Source organism: Quercus lobata, chromosome 2, assembly GCF_001633185.2.
Source record: "Quercus lobata isolate SW786 chromosome 2, ValleyOak3.0 Primary Assembly, whole genome shotgun sequence".
Lineage (NCBI taxonomy): Eukaryota > Viridiplantae > Streptophyta > Magnoliopsida > Fagales > Fagaceae > Quercus > Quercus lobata.
Genome location: NC_044905.1, coordinates 21,195,572 through 21,212,024, shown reverse-complemented (window position 1 = coordinate 21,212,024; position 16,453 = coordinate 21,195,572). Strand labels below are relative to the sequence as shown.

General features: G+C 36.3%; 1 protein-coding gene across 1 annotated transcript; it reads right to left on the bottom strand.

Annotated features, from left to right (window-relative positions):
• Positions 1-6,389: 6,389 nt before the first annotated feature.
• LOC115974921 (probable sucrose-phosphate synthase 1) lies at positions 6,390-15,369 on the bottom strand. Its single transcript, XM_031095497.1, has 13 exons — positions 14,963-15,369; positions 14,794-14,883; positions 13,600-13,841; positions 13,376-13,439; positions 12,584-13,282; positions 12,339-12,455; positions 12,039-12,170; positions 11,640-11,816; positions 10,202-10,255; positions 10,053-10,115; positions 8,981-9,934; positions 8,623-8,750; positions 6,390-7,282 (listed from the first exon to the last, which is right to left on the bottom strand). Exons 1-13 carry the CDS (start codon positions 15,146-15,148, stop codon positions 7,009-7,011), a joined length of 3,180 nt encoding a protein of 1,059 aa, XP_030951357.1. The 5' UTR covers positions 15,149-15,369; the 3' UTR covers positions 6,390-7,008.
• Positions 15,370-16,453: the final 1,084 nt, after the last annotated feature.

The following is a 16,453-nucleotide window of genomic DNA, read 5'->3' as shown; positions in this document are numbered from 1 at the left end:
TATTGTTGTGTTGATCTATACTGCTTGACTGGTTCTACCGCCTTACTATTGTTTTAAATTACTTTGATTATTTCTGCAATACCGCCTTCTTGGCTGGTTCTACTTGCTTATTTTACTTTCATTATATTATACTGTGCTTCCACCTTCAATGTTGTGTCCCTTCCCCCTTTGTGGTATCAAAGCGAATTCTTTTCTGGCCGGTGATATTGTTGTTGTGTTCTCTGTCTTTTTGTTTGTGTCTACCCGAAATAGGCATAAAAAGCAAAGGTTTGCCTATTTTTGATGAAAGTATTGGCAAAGGTCAATACTTTGGTCTATACTATTTTCAAACATTTTGTTGGTACTCCATCTAATATTTCGTCTCGAATCTCTGATTATCTGAACAATTTGAGATGTCCTACTATGTCTGATTACAGATGGTATCAAGATGTTTTCACTTCTAGAGTTATGCTTTGGAAAGATTGCTACAAGCCTTATTGGAAAGAAAAGTTTATTGATGGTCCTATCTTTGCTTATAAAGTAAAACAAGAATTAATGTGTAAAAATGATTCCATTGATTATGATAATTTAACTTACGGTGATTGTAAGGACTCAATTTGTAACGATCCCCAAGGAGTATTAGGTTCGAACGTTAAAGGTCCAAATAATAAAATTTGTAGAGTGGGCTAAAAGGCTAGGCCTTGGTGGACGGACAGTCGTTAGACATGAGGTTCATGATGATCGCACAGAGGTGACCTTAGCGTATCCAAGAAGACTTTCTCCTCGGCACAGCTTGGGTGGCTCCGGTCCTTGGACCTTGTTCGAGGAGCTTAATCTTCTTATTATACTTTTTACGATAGGGTTCAATGGCCCTGGGGAAGATCTGCCCCCCCCCTCCCTTTTTGGCCTACTTCCTCCTCCTTTTATACTAGCTTTTTCCCCCTCTCGAACGTCCACGTGTAGGTTCAGGTTTATAAGGCTGATACTGGTCTTATCAGCCCATATCCAAAGTGATTGGGGGTGGTTGTAAAAGATAAGGAGCATGGCTCTGTCAGGCACAGAGTACTTAATTACAGCAATGACAGTCTTTCCTTTGTTCTTTGTCGCCACACTGTTCAGGGGTCCTTTCCTCATTAGTGCGGCCAGGACGTTTGTTGGCGCATTTAATGTGGAGGTGACAGCTTATCCTTGGACTGCTCCTACACTGTACTTGCCCTTTCTTTTGGGAGCGCTCTGGGGGCTGCCTTTGATGGCGTGTCGTCCCTTCCTTCTAGATTTTGGGATGCCGAGGACAGGATCGTCCTCGGCTATATCTCTAGGCCATTTGGACTTTCGGTGCATGTCCTCGGCAAAACCTCTCCTCGACGCAGGCCTTGGGCCCTAATGAAAATTGGGCCGGGATCACAAATTCTCTGGCCCCACAGTGATATTTTAAGCACTATTAAAAAACTTGGTATTAATATGTGTAATGATGAAAAACTGTTAAAATACCAATTAAAAAATAAAAGAAAAAGCTAAATATGAAATGAGTAATTTTTTTGAACAATATGGTTTGCCCCCTATTGCTCCTTCCAAGCAAAAGGGTAAAAAACATGATAAAAGTCACAAAAATTATAGCCATAAAAAATACAAAACCAATTTTGTTAAACCCAATGATTTCTATGTTGAAAAGAAAAATGTTCCTAAAAAATATGATAAATAGAGATCAAGTAAAGGCAAATGTTTTAACTGTGGTAAACCTGGACACTACAGTAGAGATTGAAAACAAAAACCTGGTAAGTTAAAGAATAAGTTTAACATGTTAAATATTGATGATAAAGAGCAAGAAGAATTATTATGAATCCTTGAATCAAACAATTCGTCTGATTCTTGCTATCAATCTGCTAATGATTCTTCTGATTCTCCTAATGTTAAAATTGGTTGTAGAGATTCCTGTTGTAATGTTATTAAATTTGTTAATGTTCTCACTAAAAGTGAAGAAAATGAAAGTTTGTTGATTAAATTGATAAGTCAAATTGAAAACCTTGAATTACAAAAAGAATATTTGGATAAGCTTAAGAAAAATTTGATAAAAGATGAAATTGGTAAAAAACTAAAATCAACTATAAGCTTTGAAGAAATTTTGGAAAGATTTAATAAAAAGAAATCCAAAGAATTAATTGTTAATGATCTTCAACATGAAATCACTGTTGCTAAACAAGAAATAATTGAGTTAAAAAATGAATTTAAAAGCATTAAAGTGATAACAATAATCTTAAACAAGAATTATTACTATTAAAAGTTGATCAAAATCTTGATCAAAATCAATCTGATAATGAACAAGATGAGCACAAAGATGGAGATGAATCCAATCAACAGGCCCTTCTTTCTGATAAAGGTATTGTTGATAATTCCCAACTTAATCTTGTTAATAAAGTGCTTCCTCCAAAATGGTTTACAAAAGTTAAAATTGTTGTTTCCCATGATTGATTTCGGTGTGGATATGAACTGTATCCAAGAGGGATTAATTCGTTCAAAATATTTTGAAAAATCAACTGAAAGATTGGTTTCTGCTAATGGCAGTCAAATGAAGATTAAATATGAATTGAATAATGCTCAAGTTTGTCATAGTAATGTCTGTTTCAAGATTCCTTTTGTCCTTGTTAAAAACGTGACTGATAAAGTGATTCTTGGTCTGCCATTCATAAATGCTTTGTATCATTTTCTTGTTGAACATGATGGAATTACTACTGATCTTTTTGGATAGAAAGTAAAATTCAAATTTTCTTCAAAGTTTTAAATTGATACTGATGATGCTTTAAATTTGATTCATGCTAAAACCAAACATCTTAACTTCCTTCAACAAGAAGTTAGATACAAGAAAATTGCTGAACAACTTTTTGATAAATTATTGCAATAAAAAATTGATAATTTTCAGAAAATTCTGATTGATGATGTTTGCTCTGATGTTCCTAATGCTTTTTGGCATAGAAGAAAACATATTGTTGTCTTGCCTTATGTTAAAGATTTTGATGAAAAGAACATTCCTACTAAAGCTCGCCCTGTTCAGATGAATGCTAAAACTGTTGAGTTTTGTAAAAAAGAAATCAATGATTTAGTTCAGAAAAGACACATTATTAATCTATCTCATGTTAAAGACTTCCCTACTTATGTGCTTATTCAAGAACCAAGGATGGGGTTTTGCCAAAATTTCCCAAGAATTTTTAAAGGTAATGATCATAGTACCAAAATACTAATTATTACTGATTATCCTAACATTCTCAATGTTTCTTCACAAGTATCGGAGCATATTACATAGATAAGTACTACTAATAAGTGGAATAATAATACTTATACCACTAATAAGTGGATTATTATGTCTTCCTCAACAGAGAGGAGGAACAAGGGAAAAGCACCAGCACAGGGTTATTTTCAAGACAAAAGGCTCCCAGCGGGACAACCTTTTGCAATGCATGAAGGCGCATCTTCTGGGGTAAAACCCAGTGGATCAACATCCCTTCAGGAATTTGTCCCAGCAGAGGTGACATATTCCAATGGTGATATGCTAATTGCTTTGCAGGAAGTTTTGTCCAGAAGTTTACAATTCCACAATGGAACCTATTCAGAACTACCTGATTCTATCAAATTTATTCTTGATAACCTTCAAGCTGCTTTTACTAGAAACCACCGGAACCTTTTCCAGAAAACCCTCCGAGCACTTGAAATCCATCTTGTTAATCTTACTGCATAAAATGAGGCTTATGCGAGCCACCATGCCAACCTTGTTTCAGAAAATGAGGCTTTTAGAAGCCATCTTGTTAGCCATCCAAATATTGCAAATGAACCCTATGAACCCTACACTAGTCAACTCTTTGGCAAAGAGGAAATCAATTCAATGGATAAAAAGACTATAATGGGCACTGATTATGCTAGGTTGAATCGTAAGACCCAATCTCTGTTAAGAAGTGCTATTGCCAACTTGCCAATAGATATACAATCTCGTATTTTGGAAAGCAAGGCTATGCTTAAGTCTTTTGACCTATGGTACAAATATTTCAAAAAACTTGTTACATCTACTATTCTTGATCCAGATGATTTAGATAAATCTGACAACATCTTTTTCCAACTGGATTGGGAAGAACACTTTGGGAGCAGTCTTAGAGTGTATGAAAAGAAGTATCTGTTTCCAGGTCTCTTAGTTAATTATGAAGATGGAATAGATGATGATGACAAGGACCCTGACTGGCTGTCCCAGATGTTTGAATATGGCTTTATCAGGTTCATCAAGTTGATAAGCCATGACCAGATAAGCTAGTTCCCGCAAATTATCCAAAGGGTTGTCTCACAGATTAATAGTCCTTCTGTTTCCATTAGATGTTGGAGCACATTGCCAAAATGGGAAAGAGATAATTGGATGAATGTTTAGCCTTCCAAACATCTCGTACTCATCAATGGGTTCAACCATCAAGGTCAATGGTATGAAGGAAATTCCCACCTATCATTTAGGGACCCTTATGCTCTTGTAGAATGTTGGAGAAATTATTTCAATAATCAAATTCTTGATGTTATCCAAGACCTATGGAAAGACTACCATTTCATAGGAAACACTGATAGAATTCATATTTTCGGTATTAAACCTTACATCTCTGCAGTCTGCCATTTAGAAAGAACTAGCCATGATGATCCAAGAAGGTTCCTTACACTAGGAAAAAATCCTATTTATGAGCCATTTTTATATTGTGGATTTTGCAACCAGTATGCTGTAGTATATCATGAACATGCATGTAATGATGATTCTCCATGGGATCCTTACGATGGTTATCCTTCTGATGCCCCTGATACTGAATAAGTTCTCTTAGTGCAGATAGCTAAACTAGCCAATGCACTTGTTACAAGCCTGTTTAGACCAGTCCTATTGGTAATATGTCAGATGATTGATTGCAAGATTGATTCCCCTATTTGTCTAGCCTGCACAATGGCCAAAATGCTACAATACTTACCCACTGGTGAAATTCCCACTATTGTTTCACACTACTACCCCATGATGATCTTTTTGAAAAAGAGATTCTTCATGATTTCTGTCATTTCAAACTCTCTTTCAGCAAGTTTTGGACACTAGTTATTGCTCCTACAGATTTTTCATGATCTCCTGCTGATTCCTCATGATTTAGTAAAAAAAGTGAAAAAAATCACTATTCACTTTTTACTGTTCACTGATTACTGTTCATCGGTATTGTTCACTACGCTTTTTATGCAAATAATTGATTAATGATTTTTTTTCACTTTTTTGACTAAATCATGAGGAATTAGCAGGAGATTATGAGGAATTTGCAGGAGCAATAACTAGTGTCCAAAGCTTGCTGAAAGAGAGTTTGAAATGACAGAAATCATGAAGAATCTCTTTTTCAAAAAGATCATCATGGGGCAGTAGTGTGAAACAATAGTGGGAATTTCACCAATGGGTAAGTATTGTAGCATTTTGGCCGTTGTGCAGGCTAAACAAATAGGGGAATCAATCTTGCAATCAATCATCTAACATATTACTAATAGGACTTGTCTAAACAGGCTTGTAACAAGTGCATTGGCTAGTTAGCTGTCTGGACTGAGAGAACTTAATCAGTATCAAGGGCATCAGAAGGATAACCATCGTAAGGATCCCATAGAGAATCATCATTACATGCATGTTCATGATATACAGCATACTGGTTGCAAAATCCACAATATAAAAGTGGCTCATAAACAGGTTTTTTTCCTGGTGTAAGGAACTTTCTTGGATCATCATGGCCAATTCTTTCTAAATGGCAGATTGCAAAGATGTAAGTTTAATACCGAAAACATGAATTGTATCAGTGTTTCCTATGAAATATAAATATATATAAAGAGGTCAATGTGCAGGTCATTATGATTTTCTTCGTTTCCCTCACCTTCTCATAAGATTCATAGCTCCTACTTGGTAAAGCTAACGTAAGAAAAAGACAAAAACCAGTGTGATCTGGCAATCTAAACAGTTGAATTCCGAGGCAAGAAAAAAATTTAATTTAGTTTGGAAGAATAATGACGATATATCGTTTTCGGAAAATATTCTGCTACAGGATTTGCATGAGGAATGCCACAAATGGTAAAAATCATCGCAGAATCACACACCACCGCCCAATGGCAGTATTTTCCTTAGTTTTCCTCCAAATAATGGGCAGTAATCGCAGCCCTCAAATCGCAAAGCCTAGTCGATATAAATAACTGTAGGGTTCCACTAATAGGCCAGTTGTGGCTGAGGTAATGGTAGCCTGTACCTGTTTCATCTGTGTTGTTGTATTAAGATATCGATGTCAAGAGGCTTTTAACTAATCCGGCACTCATTGAGGAGCGCCACTAAGCACAGCCAGTATATGCTCTACTCAGACAGATTGCAGAATGAATACAATGAAGATAATCTCATCAACAAAACCCTCCATCAAACTTCAATGACATTCATGTATGAGAAAAAAGCTCTCGCATACATTGAAATCTGATGTGAAGACAAATTTATACAAACACCAAAAAGTTTTACACCAAAGTCCACTTCATGTTCCCCAGGCACATTAGCAGATACGAAAGGAGAATTAATTAAATACAGAAAACACAGCAGAACAAGCAGAGGTTTCCTCTTCTACAATCACATAGAACAGATGAAGTGAAGAACATCCTTCGCTGAGAACCAACGTGTAAAATTAAAAATAAATCACAATGATCATGCTGAGAACAAATGTTGTTATTAAAGTACCAAAGCTAGGGAAGAAGGAAATTCTTGAAGACTAACAGACTAAGAAGGGTTGATAGCTTTAAAGCTGGAATAAACAAGGAGAAGAAAGAGTAGACAAAGGGTTCAAAGGGAAATCACCACAAATTACTCATTTTGTAGAAATTTTCCAAACGAGAAGATTTTGAGGAAAGTTGTGGGGCTTGAAGAAGATATCAAAATCCGAAATGACAAGTCAATAATATAAGACAGCCAGATATTCAATACAAAATTTATAGATTCCAAAACACTAGGAGCTCGTGAGCTAGAATGATCTACCCCTTAAGAACCCCTAGTTTCCCCAATGATGCTCGAATGTCTTCACTATTACATCCCTCAGTTTGAACAACATTGGGACTATCAAATGGAAAGACATGTTCTAGAGGATAATTTCTGTTAGCATGAAGCTTATGTGCACCAGTACCAACTCCCTTCAATATCACAGTCTTACGGACACCACCAAGCAATCCTTCATAATCTGTGTCCCCCCACTCTCCCACAAAGACCACAGTATTTGACAGGTCCATGCCCCAGCGGACAAACAGATACCTGGAGAGGATGTATTAGTACTCTATAATTGATCTCCATAAAATATAGAGAACATATGCATGGCATGTAATCCCAAAGAAAACATCAGACATTGAACAGTAAGAAACAGAAGTGAGAAGTGGGAGGATAGAATGTTTTGCACATTAAAAATAGAAAGTTTGGATCATGTGCCTCAAATGTTTTCCCCCCCATAATTGAATGAGTACTTTTGTTCTCATCAAAGCTTGTATAGACTTATCTTCTCAATGTACTCAAGATGACCTTACTTAGTTTAGTGATGCTTATAGCATACGTCAGTTAGACATTCAAGGGTAAACAATATCTATGATTAGCTTTGTTTTAAGTAATTATATCAATTCATCACAAATCACAACCCAGAGTTCCAGGTCAATCAATATAAGGTACCTCTAAACAGAGTGTATTAAATTGAAAAGCAATGAGTATACAAGTGGCTCACTTCCTGCAATAAGGATCTTGAGATCAAATTATGTGTTGTGGACCCTAAGGCTGATTGAACAAATTTTAAATTTGACAGCCAATGGAATAGTTTTCATAAGGATTATGATGATTCAACTAATAGAATTTCTCCAATAATGCTTCAATAACTCAAAGCCAAGAACACATCTGAATATCTACATAAACCTGCCTATAGACCCACATTTTTTAAGCTGTGCTAAAGATTAAAATTTCACCTATATCGGTAGCTTGGATCAGGATTGAAGAGCTTGAACAAATAATTTTGATGACTACTAGAATTCTGCCATTTAAATACTTTCCACCATCAATTTTATCAAAGGCATATTTCTCTTGAGCATTTGCAATTAATCATCACTGACAGAATTGGCCCACTTTATCTCAGCTATATTTACTCTCATTCTGTTCTGTACATAACTGGTACCACTTCCTAAGCAACCACCAATTTATACCACAAATTAAGGATGGTGGAGACTGGCAACACCCAGTGAAGAACCAGAAGGCATGCCAAAGCTAAATGCCAATACCAAGCATTTTTGGAAATGATGCCAATCAGCCAATCCCTCTTGAGGCCGGCCTTTGAGGAGAGGGTTTTTTTTTTCCCCCAATATTATATTATATAATAAATATCATGACAGCATTTTAATGGATTTCCCACTTGTCTTTATGCTTTTGAATCTTTTTTATTTAATAAAATATACTGAACAGGTAATAACACTTCTCAGCTCTAACATGTGCAACACACTTTCTATGAATTTGTTGAGAACTATTGCATCATATAAGGTGCCAAAAAAAAAGAAGAAAAAATAACAAAGAAACAAGGTGGCTGTGCAACTTTAAAAAATAGAAAACCTCTACATGCATACCTGAGGGCTTGGGATCTAGAGGCCAGCACGGGGATTACATTCAGCTTTGGACCATTTTGACAGTATATAACATGACATCGGAGAGCCTGAATTCTCATCAATTTCCGAAGTTCCTTAACTGGGGGAATCTGTGATTTCAAAATAGTTACTAAAATTTGAAAATTCTAAAAATAAGAATCAGTAATCAACAAACCTTATAAATATAAGTAAAATTCTCCATCTAAAAATAGATTGCTATAAAAACCAACAGTGCAAGATATGGGTTTTATATCAATGAGAGAGAAAGGAGAGGGTGGATTGGGGGAAACACCACTTTGGCTATTAGTCTTTCACATATAAAAATAAAAAGAAATATTACCAATGATGGGTCTTTCACTTTAAATGCATAGCAATGCATGGTCGATCCTGATTCATCTTCCTCAACAAGTTGTCCTTCTGCCTTTCCATCATTGATAGAAGCAACCCAACGTACCAAAGTCTTCCTCAAACCCTCTCCACCCCAGCGGTATTCAGTGTGTGAACGATAATCCAAGTCTACCACATAGGGAAGCCCAGAAGGACTGTCCTCAGAGCTTGATGATGGATAGTAGAGCTCACTACCACTGTTACAGATAAAAGCGTCAAATTCGGTTGGGCTCAAGCCTCCTGAGATCAAAAGAGAGTGTATGTCTGATATGGTCAAGGCTGTTGACAATATGAACCCAACGGATCCTGCATCCCTGTCCTTCCCTGCTACCTCAACAACTGTTGAAATAATTTCAAGAAGATCTGAGGTTGTATCACAATCCACAGAAATTACAAATATATACTTCCTCTTTCTCAATGCTGGAAATTTACTAGGGCCGACATTATTGTCTGCTCTCTCTGCGGATGCAGCCTTTTGTGTGCCTTCTATAACACCCCTAGACAATTTCAAAACAGCATTTTCTGCTCTACTTATTTCATCAACAGCATTTTCTTCAGTATCTAAAACATTATCAAGATTGGAACCCCCTTCAATTTTCTCACCATCCAATGAAAGCTTCAAGTTTAAAGATAAATCTTGTATATCTCTCAAGGAATCACCGGGTGAATCCGTTTCTGAATTGTCATATTCAACATCACTTTTTTGCCATTGTGGCTGCCTTGGTCTGCAACTGGCTATTCGAGATAGGTATGTCTTACAATGCTCTGGCCATGAAAAAAGGTGAATATTTTTCAGTCCATTCTGCCGGCATTTTGCCCAAAGTTGCTTATCTGAAACAAGTTTCAGAAGAGCATCTGCAATAGACTGCTGATCATGGGGGTCAACAAGTAGACCATTGTCAAGAACCTGTAACAAGTCCATCATCAGTATTTTAAGCTACAATTAAACTTCGACTGTATATGACTCCAATAAACAGATGAGAAATTCCTTTTAAGTAATAGGAAGGCTCCACAGATGGACACACCCTATGAATATCAACAGGACCACCATTCTTTGTGGCAACAATAGGCAAACCATAAGCTGCTGCCTGCACAGAAGAGGAAAGACGGTTGGATTTTGCATAAAATAACATCTAAAAAGTAAAGCATTCTGATAAAAGATAAAGAGAAGCACCTCAATTAAAGTAAGCCCAAATGGCTCAATGAAAGCCGGATTGATGAAAACACCCTACAAGAACAAAATTATTGAGATGATGGGTTAAACAACACATGTACTAAAGAATATTGAGCCAAATAATTTTCTCTGGTAAGAGAGCTGAATCAATATGGTGCTGAGATGAATAACTTAGTGAGAGGGAAACAAATTAGAAGAGTTGAAAAAATGAGTTCTCTTGACCAAATAGAAATTTAATTTAGCCCAGACCTATTCCAAAAAAATCAACATGTAAATAGTAACACTTACTCCCTCCCCCTAATGCATTAGAGAAGGGTGTCCTGCTTAACTGAGTGGTCTTCTTGTCATTTTCAGCCCTGCATTCTCTTTCTATTCATTAATTAACCTATGATTTATATTTGAGTCCCAAAATCTAAGACAAAATGGCCATTTTCTCCCCTAATGGAGCCCAGTTAGGCCCTGAAGATAATGGCAGCACCAATGACTATCTCTCCTTCTCCCAGTTTCCAAACTCCAGAACAGCCACCTCCTTCTTGGACAACTGAAAGGAAAAGAGGGGGTGGGGGGACCCTCTTTTGACCTTAACCGGTACCAAGCTTGAACGCTAGTTACCATGCGAGCCAAAGCACAGCCTTAACTTAGCTAAATGAACCAAACTTAACATGCTCAACCAAATTTAGAACCAACTTGAGCCTGACATGCACACACAGTCTTTGGCATCTGGATAGATCAATATTCTGCTGAAACAAGCTAAAATATTCCAAAATTCAGTTCAGCTTGACTTTACACAAGAAGGCGCATATGGAAACTGATTATTGGAGGCTTCTGTATTGTAATATCAAGTAAATAGCTTAATTAGAAAGTTCTAAATACCTAAGACATAACATGCCTCTATTACCATTTCATAAATATTAAGATTTCATTTTATTTTTTAAAATTGTTAATTTCCGCAGCACACAGTGAGTCTTGAAATCACAACCTTACCCTCCACGTTGTTCTTATGAGGGAAGTCCTATTTGAGCTAGAGTTTATTGGCAATAAATACCAGGATTTCCTTCTTCAGTTACTTAATTTTCATGTGCCTTTTCCCTCTCTTTAAGTTATTCTAATACTATTTATTGAGCTAAAGAAGATCTCCCTGTATACCTATTACTTTTTCTTGTCTTTATAAATTTCTATTTCAAATGTGTGTGTGTGACCTAGTAAAGAAAGCCAGCAAGTGAATCTTTGCATTTCTTTTGCACTTCACCAAAACTACAAAGAAATTATGCAAAGGAACAAAAGAATCTAGAAGAGCTAAGGGCAAAGCATATACATCAATGAAATCACCAATGATCTAATCATACCATAGTTTATGCAAATATCTTTTTCTTTACGGAAGTTCAACCAGTAGATCTGACTCTCACCACAATTTGAAAAATAGATTAGAAATCAGTACCTTGGTTTTTGCCGCTAGACGATAAATGTCAGGAACGTCAGACTGCTTGTGGTGTTTAGGGTATGCCACTTGTCCATAGAGATCATATTTGTCAATCAGCTTAAGAATTGACAGAACAACAGATGCATTTGTGCTAGACATTTCATCAATATCATCACGGTTTCCCATGATTAATGTCTGCAACAAATTTACAACAACAAATAAAGTGAAATTATTGGCATGCAATTTAAGACATTTTTTATGTCGGGATTGGGGGGAGGGGGGGGGGGGGGAGATATTGAAAGGTAAATCCCTTTTAAGTGGGTCATCAAAATTGATACACACACACACACACACACACACACACATATATATATATATATTTGATAGGCAGGATACAGTTCAAGGATTAGTACAGACAAGGTTAGCAAGTTCCCTCAATGGGCGGCATTCTCCAAATGCTTTGACTAAAGTTGTAATATTCTTTTTAGGGTCTGCTCTCGCAAGGGCAAGTATCATAGGCTTGCGCGGATTGGAAAAGAAACGCATAATCTGCCAAATCAAAATCAACAAGATTGATATTAAAATCAAAACTCCTGCACCAAGAAAATGTTTCTTAACATAGTATTTGCCGTGGGACAAACAAAATTGAATTGGCAGTAAATTATAGGCTCTCAAACAATCACCAACAAAACAATGGTAAGAAAGACTAGTCATAACCTCAGACCAAATTGGTGGGTCAAGAGAAGAAGGACTATCTTCATTTCTTTCCACGTCTCCATCCATATCACCATCATGTGGAACAATATGGTGGAATTCCATCCCAGGTGGAATTACCTAGACAATTTTTGGCAATTCAAAATACAAATGATATCAAGTTAGTGCAACCAAATCAAACTTGCTTTATATTCACAAAAAAACCTGTGAGTCTAATAATAAATTTGGGAACAGTTCTTATTACTTACAACCATGCGAGGCATAAACCTGCCATGACAGTTCACACCCCTTTTTATTCTTGCTCTCAGTTTGCGTTCTAGTATTGGATCAAAGCCATCATATAGGCGCCATTGCTGTTCTATCTCCTGTCTAGTGCTGGTTATAACAATTTCTGTTGCATCAAGAGCTAGCTCCTCAGCTTCTATCCGCCGCATTATTTTGTATGTTGAATTTATCTCTTCTCTTGATTGTCGTCCTTGCTTTAAAAGTTGTTCAAGCTTATCTCGTCCTAGAGAATGGCCAGTAAAAAGCATAGGTACATTTAAAGCTCCTGACAGGAGAGCAGCAGAGTCACCTGCATCTGCATAATGTCCATGGATTGCAACAGGCCAGATTGGTTGCCCACCACCAATTTGCTCGCCCAAAACTTTGGACATCTGTAGAATGTGGTGAAGTGCACCATCAACAAATTCAGGAATGTAGGGCCAAAGGAGTTCTTTAGGAATATATTTATCTTTTGGGCCAAATGGTATACGGACTATATATGCCCCACTACTCTCCCCATGCTCCTGCATTGAATTCTCAGAGTTTACTGGATTGAGCATTTCTGTTGGTTCACCATAACTCCAATCTACATCTGGAGCTGACACTTGTCTTGTCAGCAAGTCGACCCGATAAACACCTGGCATTGAACCTAAGGCCCTGGCAAGTTCTACCACGTACTTGACCTGATCATAAAAGATATCATTCAAGATCCACTGTAAGCGATCAGTCAATATATGGTTCTCAAAAGCAAATAAAAATTTATTGCTAAAAGTTACCTGACCCCCTGTATCAGAATCACGACCAAGCTCCATGTTTTCACCACGTATCAGGCCATGAAGGCTGCATAAAGACTGCTTGTTAAAAAGATTTTCATTTCAATGTCATACCTAATTTTTGTTTATGTCTAAAAAAAAGAGAAAATAAACTTCTTTCAAATTTCATAATATGCCCCCATAAAACCTCATATAAACTTAAAGCATGAAAAGGTTTTAGTTCATGCCTTATTAACACAATGTAGAGTTTCTTCTCCTTATGTTGATTGGCCCAGTTCTCCATAACATCAACAGAACTGATTCTAGGCATTCTTCCTCTAGTGCTATCACCATGAGCTGAAAGATCACCAACCAAATCTCCTTTTTCACCCTCAGACAAATCTTCTGACATATCAGCTGTTGCCTCTCTGCGGCCTCTTTCACGTTCAAGATGGCGCTTAGCTTCACGCTGAGCTTCTTCTCCCTCAAACTGATCAAGATAACATCATCAGCACAAAGTTTTTAAGTGTTATTGGAGGGAAAAAAGATTTGGGTTTTTATTCTTTAATAAGCACATGCTTAAGAAATATATCCAACTAGTTATTATGATGATCAATCATAACTATCAATTGGTTTCTCATTACTGCCCTAAAAGGCTAACAATTGTCAAAATCTGAGCAATACAAAAGTGATAATAAGTCACATATTCTAAAGCTTGCTTTCTCCATTGTTTGTGAGGAGACATTTTCAAAGCTTAGTTCATAATATAAAAGAGCTCAAAAGAACAACGGAAACAATAGTGGATACTAAGAAGTGCAAACACTTCAATCCCTTGATGTGTTCGTATCCGACACACAAGGGACACTCCATTGTTTTATAGATTTTTATAGTTGTTATTTAATTTAAGAACTTTTTTTTTTCAATAATTGATAGTTACAACAATGGAGGTGGGGAGATTTGAATCCTGGCCATTAGGTGTCAATTTAGCTACAAAGCTCTTGGAAAATACTTAGAATAAAATCCTATAAATAAATAAATAAATATATATATTCGTGTCTCAATTTTGAAGAAATTTTAAGTCATGCTGTGTTCGTGTTAGTGTTCGCATCCGAGTCCATGCTTCTTAGAGTGGACGTTAATATGTGAACACAAGGCACAACACAACCATTCATCAATAAGAATGACAAAAATTACCAGATAACTAGTAACACACCGTGCACAATCATTCATCAGCTCACTCAGGCAACCAAAAGAGAAAATTTGCAACTTGAATAATCAACCAGATCACAAGTATTGAAATTCATAGCATAGTAACAAAATCTACTTAGCATTGTCTGTACCGTAACAAATCCAAAAAAAAAAAAAAAGACGAACATTAAAGCATTTCAATTTTCAGATCAAAAAAAAAAATATATATATATATATATATATATATATATGACCTGTTTTTTCTGGCGAGCCAAATTCCAAATCCGCCAACACATGTTCTCCAATCTCGTGTTCCTCTCCTGTGGACTCCTGGTGGCCGCAGCCTAAACCATTTGAATTTTCAGATCAAAAAACAAACATGAATGAATGAAATTCAAAAATTTAAGGAAATGAGAGACGTACTCGAACCCAGGATCGGTGGAGATCGGTCTCATCGAAGCCGGTGATGACTTCCTCGACGAAGTATCGAGTGGGACTGAAATGTCCTCTCTCTCGAAGCAACAGCGACGATTTCTTCGGGTCGTCCAGACCCGGCCCGACGTCCAGGATCGCCTCCAAGTAACTGTTTATCCAATCATTTCCCGCCATCTTTCTATTCACAGAAAATGATCAAAGTGATAGAGAGAGAGAGAGAGAGAGATGTCTTTTTTTTTTATGGCGACTATGAAAACGCGAGAGACGATAGAGAAGGTGTGTTTGTTTGTGTGAGTGTGTGTGTGTTGGCAGTTGGAAATGGAGGAGAGGGTGTGTCATCAGAGAGAGAAATTCAACATTTCCGAACCTTATGCGATCTCTCTGGAACTTGGAATTTGTACTCTTTCTCTCTCTTTCTTTTTTGATTCGATACTAACGGACTATTTTTATAGTTACACTTACACCCTTCCTTACGTGGAAGTAATCAAAACCTTCGTTTCTAAAAAGGAGAAAGTTTCTCTGCAAACTGAGTTGCAGAGAAGTCTCTCCAAACCGTGAGTTGTCAAAAGGAAAAAATGACACCTGGTTCACTCACTAAAATTTAAATTCAAGTGAACTCCGTTAATCCAAACGTTTAGCACTCTCCCGTTATATTTTTTTTTATTAAAGGCCAGGTTTCATTTTCTCCATTTGACACCTCACGGTTTGAAGAGAGTTCCTGCAACTCAGTTTGCAGAGAACCTTTCTCCTTCTAAAAAATCCCAAAAGTCAATAGTAATATAGTACCAATTTGTATGATAAAATGACGCTTTTGTTGCCAATTGATTTTGACTTTGTGAGGGTGAGTTGTGATGGGAAAATTGTTTATTTAGAGCAAGTTATTAAAAATTTGATAAGTGCACTTTATTATAAATGTGAGAAGATAGAATATCATTTTTTGTATTTCTAAAATATTTAAGAATTACTCATTATGATAAGTTGAAAAATGTCATAAACACGTTTAAGTTTTGTTGCAATTATCACATGATGAGTTGTAAGTGAAAGAAAAAAAAGTTGTTAGTTATGATGAGTTGTAAGTGAAAGAAAAAAAAGTTGTTAGTTTATATTAGTTCATGCCTCTTACTCATAACTGGCTACATGAAGAATTATGACAAAAATGGTATAAATAGATCTCTCTTGAGAATTGTGCCTCATTAGCTGGACTAATCCTATTTTAACATCAATTTCTTTTTGTAGTGTAGTCGTGTCAAAATTCAATTTCTTTTTGTAGTGTAGTCGTGTCAAAATTTAGGTTCTTTTCTGTAAATATAGTATAATAGTTTTCTAATTGAATTCCAGATATAGGTCTTTCTTTTTTTTGGTATTTTCAAGTTCCACATGTCTTCATATTGCTCTATATGATTTTAATATGAATATAGCAGGGACAAGGAAAGGATAATTAAATAAAATGAAAACAAGTGTGTTCAGGAAAAAAAATAT

Bases quoted from the DNA above. Each gene is read 5' to 3' on its own strand.
- LOC115974921 (XM_031095497.1), bottom strand. From the start codon at position 15,148: ATGGCGGGAAATGATTGGATAAACAGTTACTTGGAGGCGATCCTGGAC. The intron at 13,440-13,599 runs GCATGAACTAAA...GTCTTTATGCAG, and splicing joins CTCTACATTGTGTTAATAAG to CCTTCATGGCCTGATACGTG. The intron at 7,283-8,622 runs GTATGCATGTAG...CATCCTCTCCAG, and splicing joins TCTAGATCCCAAGCCCTCAG to GTATCTGTTTGTCCGCTGGG.